The following is a 17,737-nucleotide window of genomic DNA, read 5'->3' as shown; positions in this document are numbered from 1 at the left end:
AACAAATTTGAATAATTACGGAATAATTACCTATTCAGTTTTGTAGATTACCTTGTGGGTGATGTGCGTGCTAATTTTCCTTGCAATCACGCGGTCAACGGCCAAGATCTTGAGGGGGGGGGGGGGCTCATTCAGCCCCCCCCCCCCCCCCCCCCCCCAGTCTTGCTAGGCATCAAAATAGCCCAGTCTTTTTAGGGTTAAGCTGCTGTGTTTGTGTTTTGTTTTTGTTGTCATTGTTGTTGTTTTACAAACTGGCCAGGGGGCATTTTGTGAAGCGTTCTGTCAGATAATTTTTCTGACAAACTGTCATAAGCTACTGAAATCCTTGCATCTGACTGGCTGAGAGCAAATACATGTATGTCAGAAAAAATATCCCACAAAAGGCTTCATGAAATGCCCCCCAGAACTACGGTGTGCTGTTTTTTCAACAGTAAAGACAACGCTCTTTCAACTCTTGGGTCTAGAATGGTTTTGAGGAAATTGATTGTCACTAAGACTGCCTTGGTGGGACCAGTAACTGTTTCCTATATGACACCATATCAACATGGCCGTCAAAGGATTATCCCTATTAGGACCACAGAATCAACATATTACTCATTTTAAACGTGTATATACAGGCTGGCAGGGAGTTCAGAACGGATTTCAGGCACATTGCGACAAATCACTGAGTACTGATATCAAACTCATTGGCCTAAATTCACGAAGGTGGTTTAAACCTGGTTTAAACCTAGACCATGGTACAAATTTAAACCATGGTCTGAAATAGGCATGAAATAGGCGTACCTCTGACAAGAGCGTATCAATGAGCATTTGTTACTGTATGTCTGTTGGCATACGCAATCTGTCAATGTTTTTACACAAAAGAAATTTGCATAAGCCCTGGTTTAAATTTGTACCACTTTCGTGAATTCGGGCCATTACGCCCAGACAGATTTGTGCATTCACAGTCCCAACATGGCCAGGGTAGTGGCTATATCACACACACATACACACACACATACACACCCAAGCAGTCAGTCCACCAATTACATATATGTTCTGATGCATTTACTGAGCACTGGTAACCAGAGCAACAACTACCTGGGAGGACAGTCATTTGGTTTGCTTCTATTTTCTTTTTCTTTTTTTCATGGCCAGGTTTTTGATAATAACATCATTACCTGGTAATGAGTATCATATGCGGCCTTTGTCGTACTCTTGGATACCAAAATTTGACAAGACCATCCCCTCTCCCACCCCCCCCCCCCACCCCCTTCCTCACGCGAGCATGTGGTCCCGCAGCTGATCCTAGATATGCCAGAGGCACGAGCAGCAGTTCGTTGGCTCGTAGCAGACTCCTGTGCGCTGCTTCCGGTCCAGGACCGAGCCGGGGTAGAAGTGGTTGATGAGCCAGAAGGGCAGCATGAGGACGATGAACACTGAGGGAGGAGCCAAACGCAGAGAAACGGAGAACAATGACTGACATGTAGCTATTCAACAGATTTCACAACTTCATATCATTCATTCACACATGATGAGAAACATACAAATGCAGGGAATATTGTTCCTGGTATTGCATCACAAATTTCATGATTGCTATACAAAATTTCTTGTCTGTAGCAGCTTTTATACATAGGACTGTTCAGAACTTTGATAAAAGTATTTCCCCATTGATCAAATCAACTTTACGCAGGAAATTTCTTCCCTGAAGTAACACCTTATGATGCACTCTCTTTGCTGATTTGAACATCCACAGTCCTTTCTTTGCTGACTAAGCCAACTTGTTTCGCTTCGGACTTGAAATTTGAAAAGACCACCACAAATGAGGAAAATGTGTCCATTCCCCAACGGAGCGGCATTTTGCACTCCAAATCACCTTCGTCAGCCACACCTCATAAGTTTCCATTAAGCTACAATAGCTTATTTTTCAAGTACTTCTGTCCCGGGTTTATCGTTAACATCTTGATTCATCAAAGTGATTGTGCTTGAGACGGTCTATTCCATATACAGGTGTGAGACAAATAGCAGGTGGAAAAGTGCATTATTTTATGACTCAAAATGGAATACCGTAAGAATCACACATGGCAGTAATAAAATTAAGAGAATATTTTCTCACCTGTTGCCAGCATACACAAGATGCACGAAGCCAAAGAAAGGTAGTACAGCTCCACAGTACTGTTTTTCTGTGAATTCAAAAGGACATGATTGAAACTTGATCATCCTGCAACAAATATCATACTCAACAAGAGAGGCTTACAGAGACTCCAACTCTCCCGCTTTCGACGGGAGATCTCCCGCCGAAAGCCCTTTTTTGCAAAATCTCCCATTCTCCCGCTAAAGATTTAATTTCTCCCGCCCTGGCACTGTGTCTCCCGCTTGAAATGATTTCTTAGTTAGTGTGTTACATATGTACTTAGTGTGTTGAAAAATAAGCCTTAGATAGCCAGAGAGAGCATATAAACCCTATCATTTCGCGCTTCGTGCATATCAAGTTGGAGCCTCCCGTTCGCTAGGGGTTTCAGGCGGGAGAATCTCCAGATCAGAAGGTGCTTGGGGTTGGAGTCTCTGGGCTTATCCTTTGGTTCTCAAGGAAATGTACTAGCAAACCGGTACAGGGGGAAAAACAAAAATCTAAATGTCATACAGTCAACCTTTCTTAAGTCAATCTCGCATAAGTTGAATAATTGTGTAAGTCAAAGGTCTTTTCAAGTCCTCTTTTCTTTACATTTTATTGATTTTAGTCCCTCATAGGTCAGATTTTAAATTGTTTTAAAGTCAAACCTATTTCTTCAGTCCAAATAGATTCGACTTGGGCAAGGTTGACTGTACTACATGTACTAGTACTTCAAATTTATGTCAGTGAATACAAGAATAACCACATGTACATCTGTCTCATGGCTTGTTGGATAATGTATCCATAAGCATACTTCAACTTCCAAGTCATACTGAGTAAGAAAAGTGAGGGCGCAATGTACATTTCTTTATACAGACAGGGCATGAACAGCTCTAGTCTAGATTCCAGACTTTGGCACTTGTAGTACTCTAAAGTAGACCGTGTCAGAGCAGCAACTCACTCCAGAGTCCAACTACCTGCCTTCTTTAAAATGGCACAGGTCTAAAAGAATGCCTCAAAACAGAATCTGCCAATGAGACAATAGTTTGGTCGACAGCATTTACATGATTATCATCAACATCATCATTTTTTTTTTCCATCATAGTTAATAAATCATATTTATGTTCAAAAGTTCCTTCAACTTTACAGGCAATAGAGTGTGACATACATGAACACAAGAAAATAATCTGTAGAGCGTGGTTTCAAACTAGCAGTTTCAATACCGAAACAAACCCTCCACAGTGGATGTTGTGGCAGGTTTACCAGTCACAGACAATCAACAACATGCTGATGATAACAAACCTACGCTGCAGAATCTAGGTACCATGGTATGCATTTCCTCTTATGACTCAAGGTTGCATGGAGATCTCCTTCCTGATGTAGGCTAATTAAAGGCATCATTAACCATATGCAGACGAAACAAAAACCCAGTTTCAGTGCTTAAAAATAGCTCTATGAGTTAGGGATAGACACAACCAATGTAAAAATGGTAATCAGTAAAATCCATGTTCATTATTGCTAGATATACACACACAAATCTCCTATCAAGAGACCACACAACCTTTTCTCTGTACATCTTTTGATGCTTCCACTCTCACTATTGAAGCAAAAACTGCCAGCACTCAACAATTACTTCTTGTTACCTTACCCTTTGTAAAGTTTATTTTGCATTGTTCCAGAAGGGCAAAGATTTGCAATGTACATGTACATGCTGTCTTTGTTTCTCTCTGTTATACGGGGGACATCTGTTTCAACAAAAATCTTCAGGATGTTTTCTTTCATTATATCGAACAGTAGAGTACACAACGTTGCAAAGACAATAATTTTCGGGGAACTTGGTTGTTACTTGTTGCAAAGAGAATTATGATATAACTGTCTTCGTTACAATGGGATTTCTGTAATACCATCGTGCATCTTAATTCTGCGAAATTTAGCGAGAGCCAAGATTTGCAAGATTAAAATGCAGTTGAAAGTTCTTGTTTATGTTCAAATGCATTGGATGCCAGTGGCAATTCGCAAAAATTTAATGTTGCAAAAAAGGCAAGCATCTCCAATTCGTGAAAATTTCATGCCACAAATATTTCTTGCATTACAGTACACTGTATTTGACCTCTTTTTTTTTTCAATAAAACTAGCAATCCAAACAGAGGCAGAGTAAAAGAGTGAGTGTGTGTGTGAGAGAGAAACACTTACACATTCTATAGCCATTGAGGTGAAGATGGTCAGAATGAGTCCGATGGCAAACGACAGACCACCAAAGATGTGGAAGACCAGCTTAACCTCAAACGGCACAGGGTCCATCACGGAGAAGAGCACGACGAATCCTGGGTGAAAAATTGGCATTTCATTATTTAATGGAGTGGCCCATATGATATACCATACTAGGTGATGTAAGTTCAACACCGTGACGACTTCAGCAAATTTTGTTCGAAAACAAGCTGAATTATATTGAAAGCATTTATATTTCAACACAACAAAAACACACCATGCATTCATTTTTCACATACAGTCAAACGTGCCTTAGCGGCCACCTGTCTATAGTGGCCATCTGTCTATAGCAGCCACCGAAAAATCCCCCCCCCCCCCCCCCCCCGAGAGAAAAGCCCTGTTCAAGACCCTGTGTATAGCGGCCACCTGTCTAACGCGGCCACCGGCCACAAATTTTTGTTTCCCACAGTAGACTTTAACCTCTCTATAGCAGCCTCAGACCCCATGGAGCCGTAGCCGAGCCGATAATTCAGTGTGTTTTTCTGCTTTGTGGCCATGCTAGTCATTCATGGGCAACGTTCAGTGATCACCACTGCTGCATTCATCACAAATTCAGTCATAGTAATGCACTAGTGTTTAGCTTTCTTCATGACTGTACACACGCTACTGTGCAACCGGTGATAAATGCCGGCATTGTTGAATGCATGAAACACACATGTGCATATGTTATACACATATAGTGTATGCACATGTGAATACTTTATACAGATACAACGATTATACATACATGTAGGCAATGCACACAAACCTGTCTATAGCGGCCACCTGTCTATGATGGCCACTTGTTTCGTCTCCCTTGGGTGGCCGCTATAGACAGGTTTGAATGTATATGTATTCTTATAAGCCAGTTCACAGTTAGCAGTGTAGGATCTCTGAACCACAGACTTTTAAAAAACCTTAATTACTCTTTTAATCAGGAGAGTAATTGAAAACAGCCAAACACAAAGTGTCAATTTACATCTGTGCGTGTTGCATGAATGTCGTATGTCAATTTGGTTGAAAAAAGAATAAATACTGAACGTACATGCAGACACTGATCTAGTTCATCTGTGCACATAGGATACGTAACATATGTGTACATGTATTTTTCAAGCAGACCTATACTGTTCTTTAAATATAATGTAAGTTTACAAGGCATGCAATGGACATTGCCTGCATATGCTCAGATTGTAACGGTGAACTGGCTTATTTAATGAAGACTTAACTCTCTTGTCTAAAACAAATAATGTCAAAACTGTAGCATTCTGCATCATGTTAAGCAGAATAAAAATCAAAGGATCTAGTATAGTCTGTAAATTTCAGAGGAGAGAATGGTAAGTAACGTAACTGTCTCCACTGAGGTACCTAATACTGAGCTCATGTATTATGGCAAACTCACTTACACCATGGTAACTTACACACAACAAAACACTTAAATAACTTTGAATGTACTGAAACCAAGACTGTCGGATGTAATTACACATGGCAAAAGTATCAACTTGAGTGTTGTTTTAGTTGGAGTTTCCTTTGCTGTCACTACTGTTGTCGCTGTTTGCCACATATTGGCAAAAAAGTCTGAAGGTGCAATGGATACGCCTATGAGATATCGTTAAAGGGATCGTATAATATTGGTTGAGACCTAACTTCAGGTTTCACAATTTTTGGGGGGTGAGAGAACGAGAAACCTCTAATAGTATGAAAGAACATGTAATTCAAAGAGGGATTCAACATTTATTTGATGAGAATTGGTTTTGAAATTGCTGAGATGTCCAAAACAGAGCAATCGTAATAAAAGGCGGGACCCACCTTTTATTAGGATTGCTTTGCTTTAAAGTTTTTAGATATCACAGTATTTCGAAACCGATTTTCATCAAATAAACTTTTGATTCTCCTTAGAATTGCATGCTCTTTAACATTTCATAGTGGTCTCTAGATATCTTGAAAAACGTTACCAGCTGAATCCTCACCTCAACCATTAGTGTACAGTCCCTTCACTAAAACCTGACAGAAATGAATTACTACACTCATGAAACTCACCTGTCATGCAGAATGTGAAAACTATGGACACAATGAGCAGATCAAAGAGGTGCTGGCCACAATATCTTGACGAATGTTCCCTTGGGGTAGAGAAACATGAACATAGGATTATCGTCTTCTGTTTCATATTCAAAGAAATAATCAAAGTCTCCACAATAGCCATTCATTATCCTCTTGCCCACAACAAGCTGTATAGGTGACTCCATGCGATAGATTTATTATATTGGGTCGTAAGCAGTCTACAGACTCTACGGAACTTTCTCTACTGTTTTTTCTTTGAGTGTGTGTGTGTGTGTGTGTGTGTGTGTGTCATTGTGCCATTGTGTTTGTAAGTGTCTGCTCTTATGAAATGAAGATGGCTAATATGAGAATAGCTCAGGACAAGTTTCTGCTGAACTGCTTCACAGTACAGTGTACTCCCATTACAACGCACAGGTTCATAACGAAATACAGGTTACAACGAAATAAAAATTCAGACTGCAACATTATCTACTCTATGTTTTTTATTGTTTATTTGATCAGTTATAACAAAATTCGATTATAACGAAAGAAAACTGTCGGTCCCGAGGACTTCGTTATAACGGCAGTCCACTGTAAGGCATGTACAGATACAGTAAAATGCTTTTTTTTAGCGCTAAGGCATCACCTCATACATCCCTTTAAAGTACAAATGTGAGTAGAAATAATTGTCAAAAATATAACATGGTATTGGCAAATGAGATCGTTGCATTCAATATCTAACATGGAAAAAAGAGTCTTACCTTGTAAGAACAAAGAATTGTGGAAATATCAGGGCAAATGCAAACAGGAAGATCATAATCCGGCTGTGGAAAGGAGGAAGAACAGGGATTCAGACTGTAAAAAAAGTTTCTGTGGGATATGAAAAAACACTACCAATATATTGCTACTGATCAGTAATTGCAGGGTCAATATGAAATGTATGTCATGAATTATCTGTAATGCCAGCTTTTTATTGGAAATTACTTTCAAGCTAATTAAAAGCTTCAATTCATTAACACTTACAGAGAAGGCTCTTAAAAAAAAGTGTAGTTAAACTTCCATCTGTACTGCTCCTACACACACATAACTGATCAAAATTTGATCAAGAGAATACACTGTATCTATAAAACTAAAAATCTTACTGAAATCAATCTGTCATTGCCTGTCCAGTATAAATTGGAAGAAGCATGTATGTGTACTTACAAAGTGTACTATACCATGCTTTGAATTGTCAGCCATTTCACACCATGGGTTACTTTTTGTTTGCTCACAAACATATTTAATCAACATACAAATATTCTATCTGTGCAAGAATTGACATGAATTACAGTGTACCAAGAGCCAATGTGAGATATGACTAAGAAAACAAACAAAACAAAACAAAGAAAAAACACTATAATGCAACGCTGCACACCAGCATTGGTCCAACAGTCCAGGACCAGTAAAAATCAGTCGGACTAGTAAATTTTTCAGGAATGGACAAGTAAAAAATGGAAAAAGTGGGTACCTATTGGTCTTACAGACAGGTCGGACTAGTACAAAAATAAAACAAGGAAAAGTAGAAATTACGCGGTGCGTAAAATATGTCCCCGCCGGAAGTACAGTTGTAGCATTTAGTAGCAAAATGTACAATATCGGTAAAAAATCAAGGTCAATGGTCAAAGAAGTCAAAGGTCAAAATTCTGTGTAGAAGTTTTGAAGCCCTCACCTAGTGCCATCACAAAAAGCAAACGGAATCGAAATCGGGTTAGAAATGGCAAAGGAGTAGCATTTTGTAGCCAATGTACAATATAGGTAAAAAATCAAGGTCAAAGGTCAAAGAAGGCAAAGGTCAAAATTCTGTGTAGAAGTTTTGAAGCCCTCACCTAGTGTCATCACAAAAAGCAAACGGAATCGAAATCGGGTTAGAAATGGCGAAGGAGTAGCATTTTGTAGCCAATGTACAATATAGGTCAAAAATCAAGGTCAAAGGTCAAAGAAGTCAAAGGTCAAAATTCTGTGTTGCAGTTTTGAAGCCCTCACCTAGTGCCATCACATAAAGAAAACGGAATCGAAATCGGGTTAGAAATGGCAAAGGAGGAGCATTTTGTAGCCAACGTACAATATAGGTCAAAAATCAAGGTCAAAGGTCAAAGAAGTCAAGGGTCAAAATTCTGTGTAGAAGTTTTGAAGCCCTCACCTACAGACTGTAGTGCCATCACATAAAGCAAACGGAAATGAAATTGGGTTAGAAATGGCAAAGGAGTAGCATTTTGTAGCAAAATGTACAATGCAGGTCAAAAATCAAGGTCAAAGGTAAAAGAAGTCAAAGGTCAAAATTCTGTGTAGAAGTTTTGAAGCCCTCACCTAGTGCCATCACATAAAGAAACGGAATCGAAATCGGGTTAGAAATGGCGAAGGAGTAGCATTTTGTAGCCAATGTACAATATAGGTCAAAAATCAAGGTCAAAGGTCAAAGAAGTCAAAGGTCAAAATTCTGTGTAGAAGTTTTGAAGCCCTCACCTAGTGCCATCACATAAAGCAAACTGAATCGAAATCGGGTTAGAAATGGCGAAGGAATAGCATTTTGAAGCAAAATGTACAATATAGGTCAAAGGTCAAGGTCAAAGGTCACAACTGAAATTCTGTGTAGAAGTTTCAAAGCTCCCATGTAGTGCTATCATATAAAGCAAACAGAATCAAAATTGGCTCATAAATGACAGAGAAGTAGCAAATTGAACATTTTGATCACACACGGACGCACTGGAGACAGACAGACGGACGGACGGACAGACAGACGGACACACGGACACACACACGTACGGAGCCCGTTTCATAGTTCCCTGCTCGAACTCGTTCGGCGGGGACAAAAATGGGTACCGGTACCGTGAGTGTCCAGCCCTGTATTATGCCAGCCATCTATTAAAGTAACCTTTTCCATTACAATTGTTTCACCTTTTATCAGTTTTAACATTGACCTGCCACCTTGAAATCTCACGAGACATTCCCTCAGGCTACCCAGTTACAGTGTCATTGCTTTGTTTAATATACTTCCATCTTGTACCAATCGAATTCCTTGATCACTAATCTTTACTTAGTAAGTATCTTTCCTATACAACACATGTAGCAATACTAAACATGGCTGATATCAACAAACGACAACAACAACAAGGAACATCATTACACCTTGGAAACAAAACTTACATCTTTATCCTGTTGTTCTTGGGAAACCATCTGGTCAGGTGGTATACACTATGTGCTATAGTGTACCACCACATTGTTGGAGCCTCAAATCTGAGCTTTCACTGCAAGGAGCATAAAAAACAGAGCAGACTACAATTGTAGTTCTAGTACACGTACTTCATTTTCAAGTGTAGTCCCAAATCCAAATATTCCATTTTGAATCTCCTCAAGACACCCTCTAAATGTTACACACTGCAAATCAATGTATTAAAATCCCTAGACCTATAGCAAATTTACAATGACAGCTACACTGTCCAGTCTGTAGACTCGTCTATAAAAAGAAGATGCAAATGACAAGAACACAAGAAAACTAATGGTGCAAAAATATTCAAGTGTGAAGTATAGACGAGCAAATAAAACAGGTTTGGGAAGAGGAAAAAACACAACTGTCAGTGTACATTTAAACAATATTTAGCAATAATATTATGATTCAAGTGCAGCAGCGATCACCATACATGGGATGAGTGTGAGACTGAAAAGTGAGAGGGTGATGGGGGCGGGGACCATAGCAGTAGACAGATACATTTTGTAGAACCCAGTAGCATGGTCACTGAGATAACATCAAGGGAGTGTGAGGGCTGGCCCAGCTCAAGAATATTCAAGAATCCCTCAACAAATTTTGAAAAGCTTTGATCTTTAGTACACATATAGTTAGCTGAAGAATCTCAGTTGGAGTTGATCATTGCCAATGCAGTATGCTTCAAATCAATTGAAAAGACTTCATTAGTTATGTTCCGCGCCCACCCGCCCCCAATTTTAATATTCTGCCTTTCCTCTCTTTGACTCTGGACAGCACTGTACACTACCTTACCATTGCTAGCTTAACATTGATGTGCACACTCACACACATTGGGGAGGGAGTCCTGGGTAAATGGTGGGGCATGAGTCGGGGCCATGGGGTGCCAGTGTGGGCTTTGGGGGAATGTTGTATAATTCATACAAGCTCATTGTGTACACTGGTACACAGATTAACTGTGACAAGTGTACAAGGAATGCCACATGGTTAACATGTCATTAATAGGTCTACTTTTATCAGTAACTACATCAGGAAGACTTGCCATCTACATTTTCCCCTCAGAGCTAGAACATGGCATGTCTACTAGACTAGATGATAACGGACTGTATGTGTCCTGTAAATCAACTGCTACAAACCATCGCATTTCTAAGGCGAAACCTACATGATCATAAAAACAGAATCAAAGATATGATGTATAAGTCCCCTGTAGCTGTAAGACCATAATTACTAGTATAGTAGATTACTATGCCACACTACTACCACACTCAGACTCTACAGACAGGTTGAAAGCTGTGCAAACAGAGCAGTGTGATTTGTTAATGTTAGAGGTGACTACTCAAGTTACAGTAGTCATGGAAGCACTTGCCATTAGTAAACAATTGAATATGAAACATGAGCTGGGCTGGGAACTGCTGAAACACCAATGCAGAGGTCAGAGTAGAAGGCATCACAACATTTAGCCCGACCAGACGCTGTTAATCCGCTGTGTTGCGACGTACAGCGACTGGGCTGTGTATAGTATACACAACATTCCGTGAAGTGCTTGCAGGTCGCCTATCCATCCCAGTTCGAAAAACCCTGCGTCCGGTTTGAAGGGTTCTCCAGAAGTCATCATCTAGTCACTGTTGTAACTGTTGTACGTTAAATTATATCCTCATTGCCACAAACAAAAACTGTAGGGCCCTAGTCAGCCTAGAATCCCCGAGCTGCCCTACTCATTCATCGAAAGAACTAAATTCACAGATTGGAACGCACTCACCAACACTAACAACAGTCACGGGCATCACAACAAAGACTCCTTCAACTAATCAAAGCAGCAATCCTTTGTTACATCCACGAGCAAAGCAACTAGAGTCTAGTTGCTAGGACTCGAGGAGCCTAACTCATGAACTTGTTCGTTTCTTAAAAGTAAACTTCTCATCATGCTCTCTGGATCTGACTGACTCTCTCCGGCTCCGCGCAATAAACAAATGATCACCAACAAGAGCCAGCGCACCCCGTCGGCGTCCGGTTCGGCACAGTATCTAGACAGAACTAGGTAGGTCTAGCAAGTAGAAGAAGAAGTGTGGTTCTAGTGCAGACTCTTTCGCTTTCGTTCCATATTTCGTGTAGAGTCTATGTAGAATCGAACGTCTAGCGTCTAGATTTTATTATTCTAGGGCCGGGTTTTCTAGTCTGACTGTGCTGTGTGATCTCATCTCCGTGAAGTGCAGCCAGTGCGAACTGAAGGGAAACTGCATGCATGCATGCATAGCAATGGCAATGTAGTAAAGTACCACGTCAAAAGAAGTATTCGGGACTAAGCAAATATTAATTTTGTAGAATCTAAGCTCAATGCGTATGCGTCATTCGCAGTTTATCTTTCAGTAGGCCTATAGAACATCCTTCCATTACAACAAACAAATACAAATATGAAACAATGCTGTCACAAAACTCACCCTTAAACATATAAAAGTCGTCATACAGGGCCCTCAAATTAGCAAAATAAAGCTAAAGTAACAGGACTTATCACGATTCCGAATGACGTCAGAACGTTGCTGCACGACGTTATGCTCCACATTGCGCAGGCGCATGATGGTTTGGCTGATTAATCTCTACATATTTCAGTACTATTTGGAACAATTTCTTATCAAGTTTTTGTTCAGTGTGTCTGGGAAGTCCTGAAACATCTTATATTTTTCTGAAGCGAAGCGCAGTACCCCAATCTCTGAAAAGGACAAACATTTCTTAGTTTCTAGGATTTATTATCTTATTAGGTACCTCCTTACTCGCCTAAGTCCCTGTGGCGCAATGGATTAGCGCATTGGACTTCTAATTCAAAGGTTCCGGGTTCGAGTCCCGGCAGGGATGGGCCTTATTTTGCATTTTTTTGCTGCAACGTCTTGTGAGCCCATGTCTGCAAATGTAACACTTACTCCATAGCGTTAACATAATAGGAAATAAGATTTTACTCTAAATATATTCGTAACTGAGTAGACAAAGGTGCCTCCCAAAGAGAAATGTAGATTGAGTGAAAGCAGCAACATTAGGAGAACACATCAGTGAAAGTTTGAGGACAAATCGGACAATTACAGATGCAAAATTTATGAAATTTTGGATAAATCTATGATATTTTGGAATTTTGGTGTTGGATCTTTTTCTCGAAGTGTGACTTATTTTTATTGACGGATGGAAATAATTTTTTTTGTGAATGTTCGTTCGTTGTTGTTGTTGTTGTTGTTGTTTTACCGCCAATGTGTTTTTGTTTTTGTTTTTTGTGAGCGTGAGAAAGATCCCTGAGGCATGAGACTCAAGCCTAATGCGTGACACTTAGGAGAACCATCAAAAGTACATGAACTTAGTTGAAGTTTTTCGCTTAAAAGTTTCTGAAATTCACGTAAGACAATATCCCAAAATAGTTTCGTTCAACAATGTATTTTGTTTTTGAAATGCAAGAGTAAGCCGTATTGTGGTCTTCAACGTAAATCTTTTGCGGGTCCTCCTCTTTTGTTTTATCCATTGGTGTCAGTCCTGACTGTAACGTTATTGCTTTATCAATCTATTTGATTGGTTACATTTTGCCAAATAAATTGTTCTCCAGAAGACTCGCATTGTGATAATTTTTATCTTTACTGATGCATTTACGATAAAATTGATCAAAGAAACATACAGACCTTGCACTGTCAGGCCCTGGTCAAGCCAAAGTTACACCCTAACCATACAGCAGTAGCAAAATTTGTGAGACTTTACTATAGTTTTATTTAGCTTTTTTTTGTGTGTTTTGTAATTGAACATGAATTAAAAATGAGTTGGTACAATTATAATGGTGTAATCGATATTCGACGAAAAACCGGTGCTCCATGGCTCCCACAACAGTTCTTGTTCTCTCTCTCTAAAAAAAGAAAAAAAATCGAGTGAAAATATTCACTCTTACAAGAGTGAATACAAAAAAAGAGTGAATTTAGAGTGAAATTGGAGTAAATTTAGAGTGAAAATGTTAATTTTCACTCATTTTGGAGTGACCTCAGGGATCACTCGAAGAATTTGAAGTGATCCTTGAGGTCACTATGAAAAGAGTGAAAATGAACATTTTCACTCAAAATTCACGCCAATTTCACTCTAAATTCACTCTTTTTTGTACTCACTCTTTTAAGAGTGAATATTTTCACTCGATTTTTTTAGAGAGTTCGACATGGTGCAGAAGATGCATAAAACATAAAGAATGTAATTACAATCTGTATGTAGGCGTACTAATAGGAATGACTATAAGTAATTTACTTCAGTGGACAAGAAGCTGAATTAACTGATAAGACAATACTGTATAGAAGAAAGTGAAGACCTGAATATAAGAACGACCCAAGTCCAATTTTTGGCCAAATTCAGTTTGACATGGGAAATTGTAGCTAATGCATGGACTCATCTTGTGTATAAATGATAAATCCTAATTACAACCAGAAGTGCCTGAAATGAATGAAGTAAATCTCATATTAATGTAAGAATGAAGGACTTGGGTCATTCTTACATTCATATTATAGCGCCCTCTCTCATCCTTCTCTCATCTCTATAGCAGAGTATCATGTACATTTGTATATAAATCAAAGAACGACCCAAGTCCACCACACAAAATGGCCTCTCCACAATTAATGTAAACGTTAATTATCATAATCATATATGTTCTAATTTGTATATACAATGTTGCCTTCCCATCACAGTAATATTATTGGACAAATAAAAAAGATATGAAGTTTTTTTTTTTAGTTTACTCGAAATGGTCTTCCATAGACTTGAGTCGTTCTTTAAATTTACTCTATTGTTTGTCCAAATTGGAGACATGCAGAAGCAGACATGGCAGACCCGTGTCTCGTCATTATGCTATTTGGTCCGTCAATCTTTATGAAGAATGATATGTGATTACTCGAGTCTTCACACACACACACACACACACACACACATATATATATATATATATATATATATGTATATATATATAAAACTATATGAATAAGTAAATGTAAATGATACCTATACAGTGTATACTGTTATGTATAATTCCAGTTATCATTATGATTATGTCATATAAAAATAGAAATGTCACACACATACACACACACACACATATATATATGTATATATATATATATATATATATATATGTATATGTATATATATATATATATATATATATATATATATTATAAAACTATATGAATATATTGTATAATATTCACTGTATGTGATGCGGCATGACAGACTCAGGTGGAAGTCGAGTGAGATAGTTCACCAGAAATCGGAGAAGATGGTCATGAAGTAAAATTCTTACTTAATATATTTAACAGTTATTTGATATTATTTCGTGTGAAAAAGTGAAATTAAAGAAAAATAAAAATATGAAAGGTCAATATGTACTGCAAGTGTTACATTTCAGGAATGCACATTCAAATCAGTTTGTGATTTTCCCCCCTCGGCCAGAGCGTCCTTAAGGTTTTGCGCAAAGTCATTTTGTTGCTAGAACGAGGATGCGATCCTCGTTAAAAAGATGAATTAATCTGTCTATTGTGCTATAAATATAACATGGATTTTTGTTTAGATAAAGGATGAATACATTCATTTCACCTAGATGGGTTAGTTTGTTAAATCTTTGTCGTTGTGAATAGTTATCACAATGCAAAGGTAAATACGAAATCCAGTGCTTCCTTTGCGAACCAGCATTATGCCATTTCATCCGACGTCAAGGCTTTCGTCTCTCTCTCTCTCTCCCTCCCCCCCCCCCCTCTCCCTCTCTCTCTCTCTCTTGATTCCTGAATGACATATATAATGATTTATGGTGATTGTGCATAATGTATATTGCACATAATGTCAGATGTGTATCATAATGATATGTATCAAGTGCATAAACACCCATTCATGATTGCGTGAGACATGGATGGCACGATTACTTTTCCAGAAGATTTTGACAGGAGCTGGTATCCAGTTTACATGCATGCTAAAACTCGCGAAGGCACCGTATGCAAAACGAGATGTAGTGAAGCTTAAATCATCAAAACTCATATAAGGCGTCTACATTGAAGGACGGAAAGGAGACTGTACTAAAATTGGCCAAGGTACATTGTTCAATAGCATAAGGTGAGGTGACTTGATGCACCTCCATATAAGTCGTCTTGATACTTCTCCAAGCTGCCTTCCCAATTTTCCGTCCTAAGACAAAGCGCGAACGTAGACCTATATTCCTATAAGCCACCTTTTCAGTGCAAGTGAAATTCCATAATGTTCTTGCTTCTGATCATGTACTTCAAAAGGGTGAAGAGGTGCAACACACAAGCTCGACAAGACCCAGCCTTCCAATTATTCTGTGATGCTGCTTTTGATATAGTTCGTTGAATGATAAGGTCATACAGGGCAAGTATTGCACCTACTGATATTAGAATCTCAGCCAATCCCTCCTATATCGTAGGCCTATATTGCTTACCAAGGTCAAGCATATTTCTCACATACCAAACATACCTAAAGTTCTTTCCAATGTTTCCTTCATTCCCTCTCATCTTTCTTTCCTCTCGGCATGCCCGTCACGGTGAAAGCACATTATCCAGGCATCTGCGATCACTTTTATGGAGTTTCAGAAAGACTTCCTCTCCACTGGTCCAACGGAAGTGATGGACACAGTGTGACAGTATACCAGCTTGATGTACGCAATGTAACACTGTTGACTGCATGGGACGGGTTTGTTTGGTTTTGTTTTGGTTTGTTGTCTTGGTTTTGGCTACGGTTTTTGATAATTATACATTGTATTGGAGAGAAAGTACATACGTCTCAGTCTCACCATTGTCTACTGACTGGTGAGCACCAAGACTATGGCCATGCTCATTCACACCACCGTTTTTTTCGTCATCGTTCTGGTGGCCGCAATGTGCGCAATGACGGCGGCGACTACCACCCGCAAGCAACGCCACCAGCCGGCCGGTGGAAGCGGCATCCATCATGGACGAGCTGGCAGCCCAAGAACAAGGGAGCAACGCGAACGAAACCCAGTGCGTGATATTCCTGGAAGAATATAACCGGCTCGCTATGGAAGTGTACTCGTTTTCTGCCAGCAAAGCGTGGATATACAACACCAATATCACCCGCTACAACCAGGAGCAGTTGGTAAACCTGTCTAGTTTCAAATGTTTTTATTTATACAAACGAAAGAGATGTCCAATCTAAATATACATCTTTGTACAAAATGAACAATTAACACTGTGCTTCTTGTTAACTGATGTGTTTTTTTCTCATGCGAAAAGCAATGATATTGAATGTAACATCCCACATGCATTCACACTGTCAGATTGATTGTAGATAGAAACATACGAACTGGAGTCAATGAACGAGTTAAAGATGTCTGATATCACACACAAAAAAGTAAACTCCGATGTACGAAGATTAGTTGTAATTTGAGTACAATGAACAAAAAAAAAAATCCTGTTATATTGGTTGCTGTGTTAGTTATATACCATAACATACATTCAACTGGAGGATTCGAATATAAAGTTATTTTAATCTTACTCCGGTCTTGAAAAGTGGGCAATAACATAAAGATGTTTAGGTAACCTAAGTTCTTCATCCCCCCCCCCCAAAAAAAAGGAAAAAAGATAGAAATATTCAAGAATAGCGGTACGTATTAATGCAGAAATGATGCTATTTCAAACCAGGGAGATGGGGTCCCAACTCTCTGCTTATATCTGTAGGTAAACCAAGGAGGTACTAGTACCTCCTTGGGTAAACCTAAATTTATAGGTCTACCATCAAGTAAGAAGGTAGGTAATATACGTATACATAATAAAAGCAGCTGAAGGAATAATGTGGAAAGGCCTTGTTTATTAGGGCTTTCAGCTATCTAAAAACTAAAAGATAGGTGCACGGTCTAACGCGCTACTATACAAACTTTTTTCATTCAATTTAAGAGGTTTGTAGTTCAATTTCGTCCCAAGAAATCATGAGTAGGCCAATCCTTGTTTCAAATTCGTCTTTCGTCGATCATTTTCGAACAAAGTCTATTCAAATTAGGCATTTGTCACACTTTTTCGTCATTTACAATTCAAATTCGTCCGCCACACTCAATGCAGAAACAACAGCCAAAGCAATTTCGTCTTTTACCGATCATTTTCGTC

The 17,737-nt window shown here is 39.0% G+C and overlaps 1 protein-coding gene and 1 non-coding gene across 3 annotated transcripts; one reads left to right on the top strand and one right to left on the bottom strand.

The window, feature by feature from the left end:
* Positions 1–1,251: 1,251 nt before the first annotated feature.
* Positions 1,252–12,153, bottom strand: LOC139714572 (uncharacterized). Of its 2 annotated transcripts, XM_071626264.1 has the most exons (7): positions 12,053–12,153; positions 9,560–9,660; positions 7,138–7,200; positions 6,377–6,456; positions 4,286–4,416; positions 2,096–2,162; positions 1,252–1,418 (listed from the first exon to the last, which is right to left on the bottom strand). In XM_071626264.1, the coding sequence occupies exons 2-7, from the start codon at positions 9,631–9,633 to the stop codon at positions 1,288–1,290; spliced, it is 546 nt and encodes a 181-aa protein (XP_071482365.1). In that variant the 5' UTR covers positions 9,634–9,660; positions 12,053–12,153; the 3' UTR covers positions 1,252–1,287. The 2 variants fall into 2 exon arrangements, with proteins under 2 accessions (XP_071482365.1, XP_071482364.1); XM_071626263.1 differs by lacking the exon at positions 12,053–12,153 and having other exon boundaries at positions 9,560–9,671.
* Positions 12,154–12,390: 237 nt separating this feature from the next.
* On the top strand, positions 12,391–12,464 carry Trnar-ucu (transfer RNA arginine (anticodon UCU)). Its single transcript has one exon. It is a non-coding gene; the product is annotated as a tRNA-Arg (tRNA).
* Positions 12,465–17,737: the final 5,273 nt, after the last annotated feature.

The sequence above is a fragment of the Diadema antillarum genome, unplaced genomic scaffold, assembly GCF_040938485.1.
Source record: "Diadema antillarum isolate AM-2024a unplaced genomic scaffold, OU_Dant_1.0 seq00002321_RagTag, whole genome shotgun sequence".
Classification (NCBI taxonomy): Eukaryota; Metazoa; Echinodermata; class Echinoidea; order Diadematoida; family Diadematidae; genus Diadema; species Diadema antillarum.
Note: the sequence above shows the minus strand (reverse complement) of the source record. Positions and strands in the feature narration are given on the sequence as shown.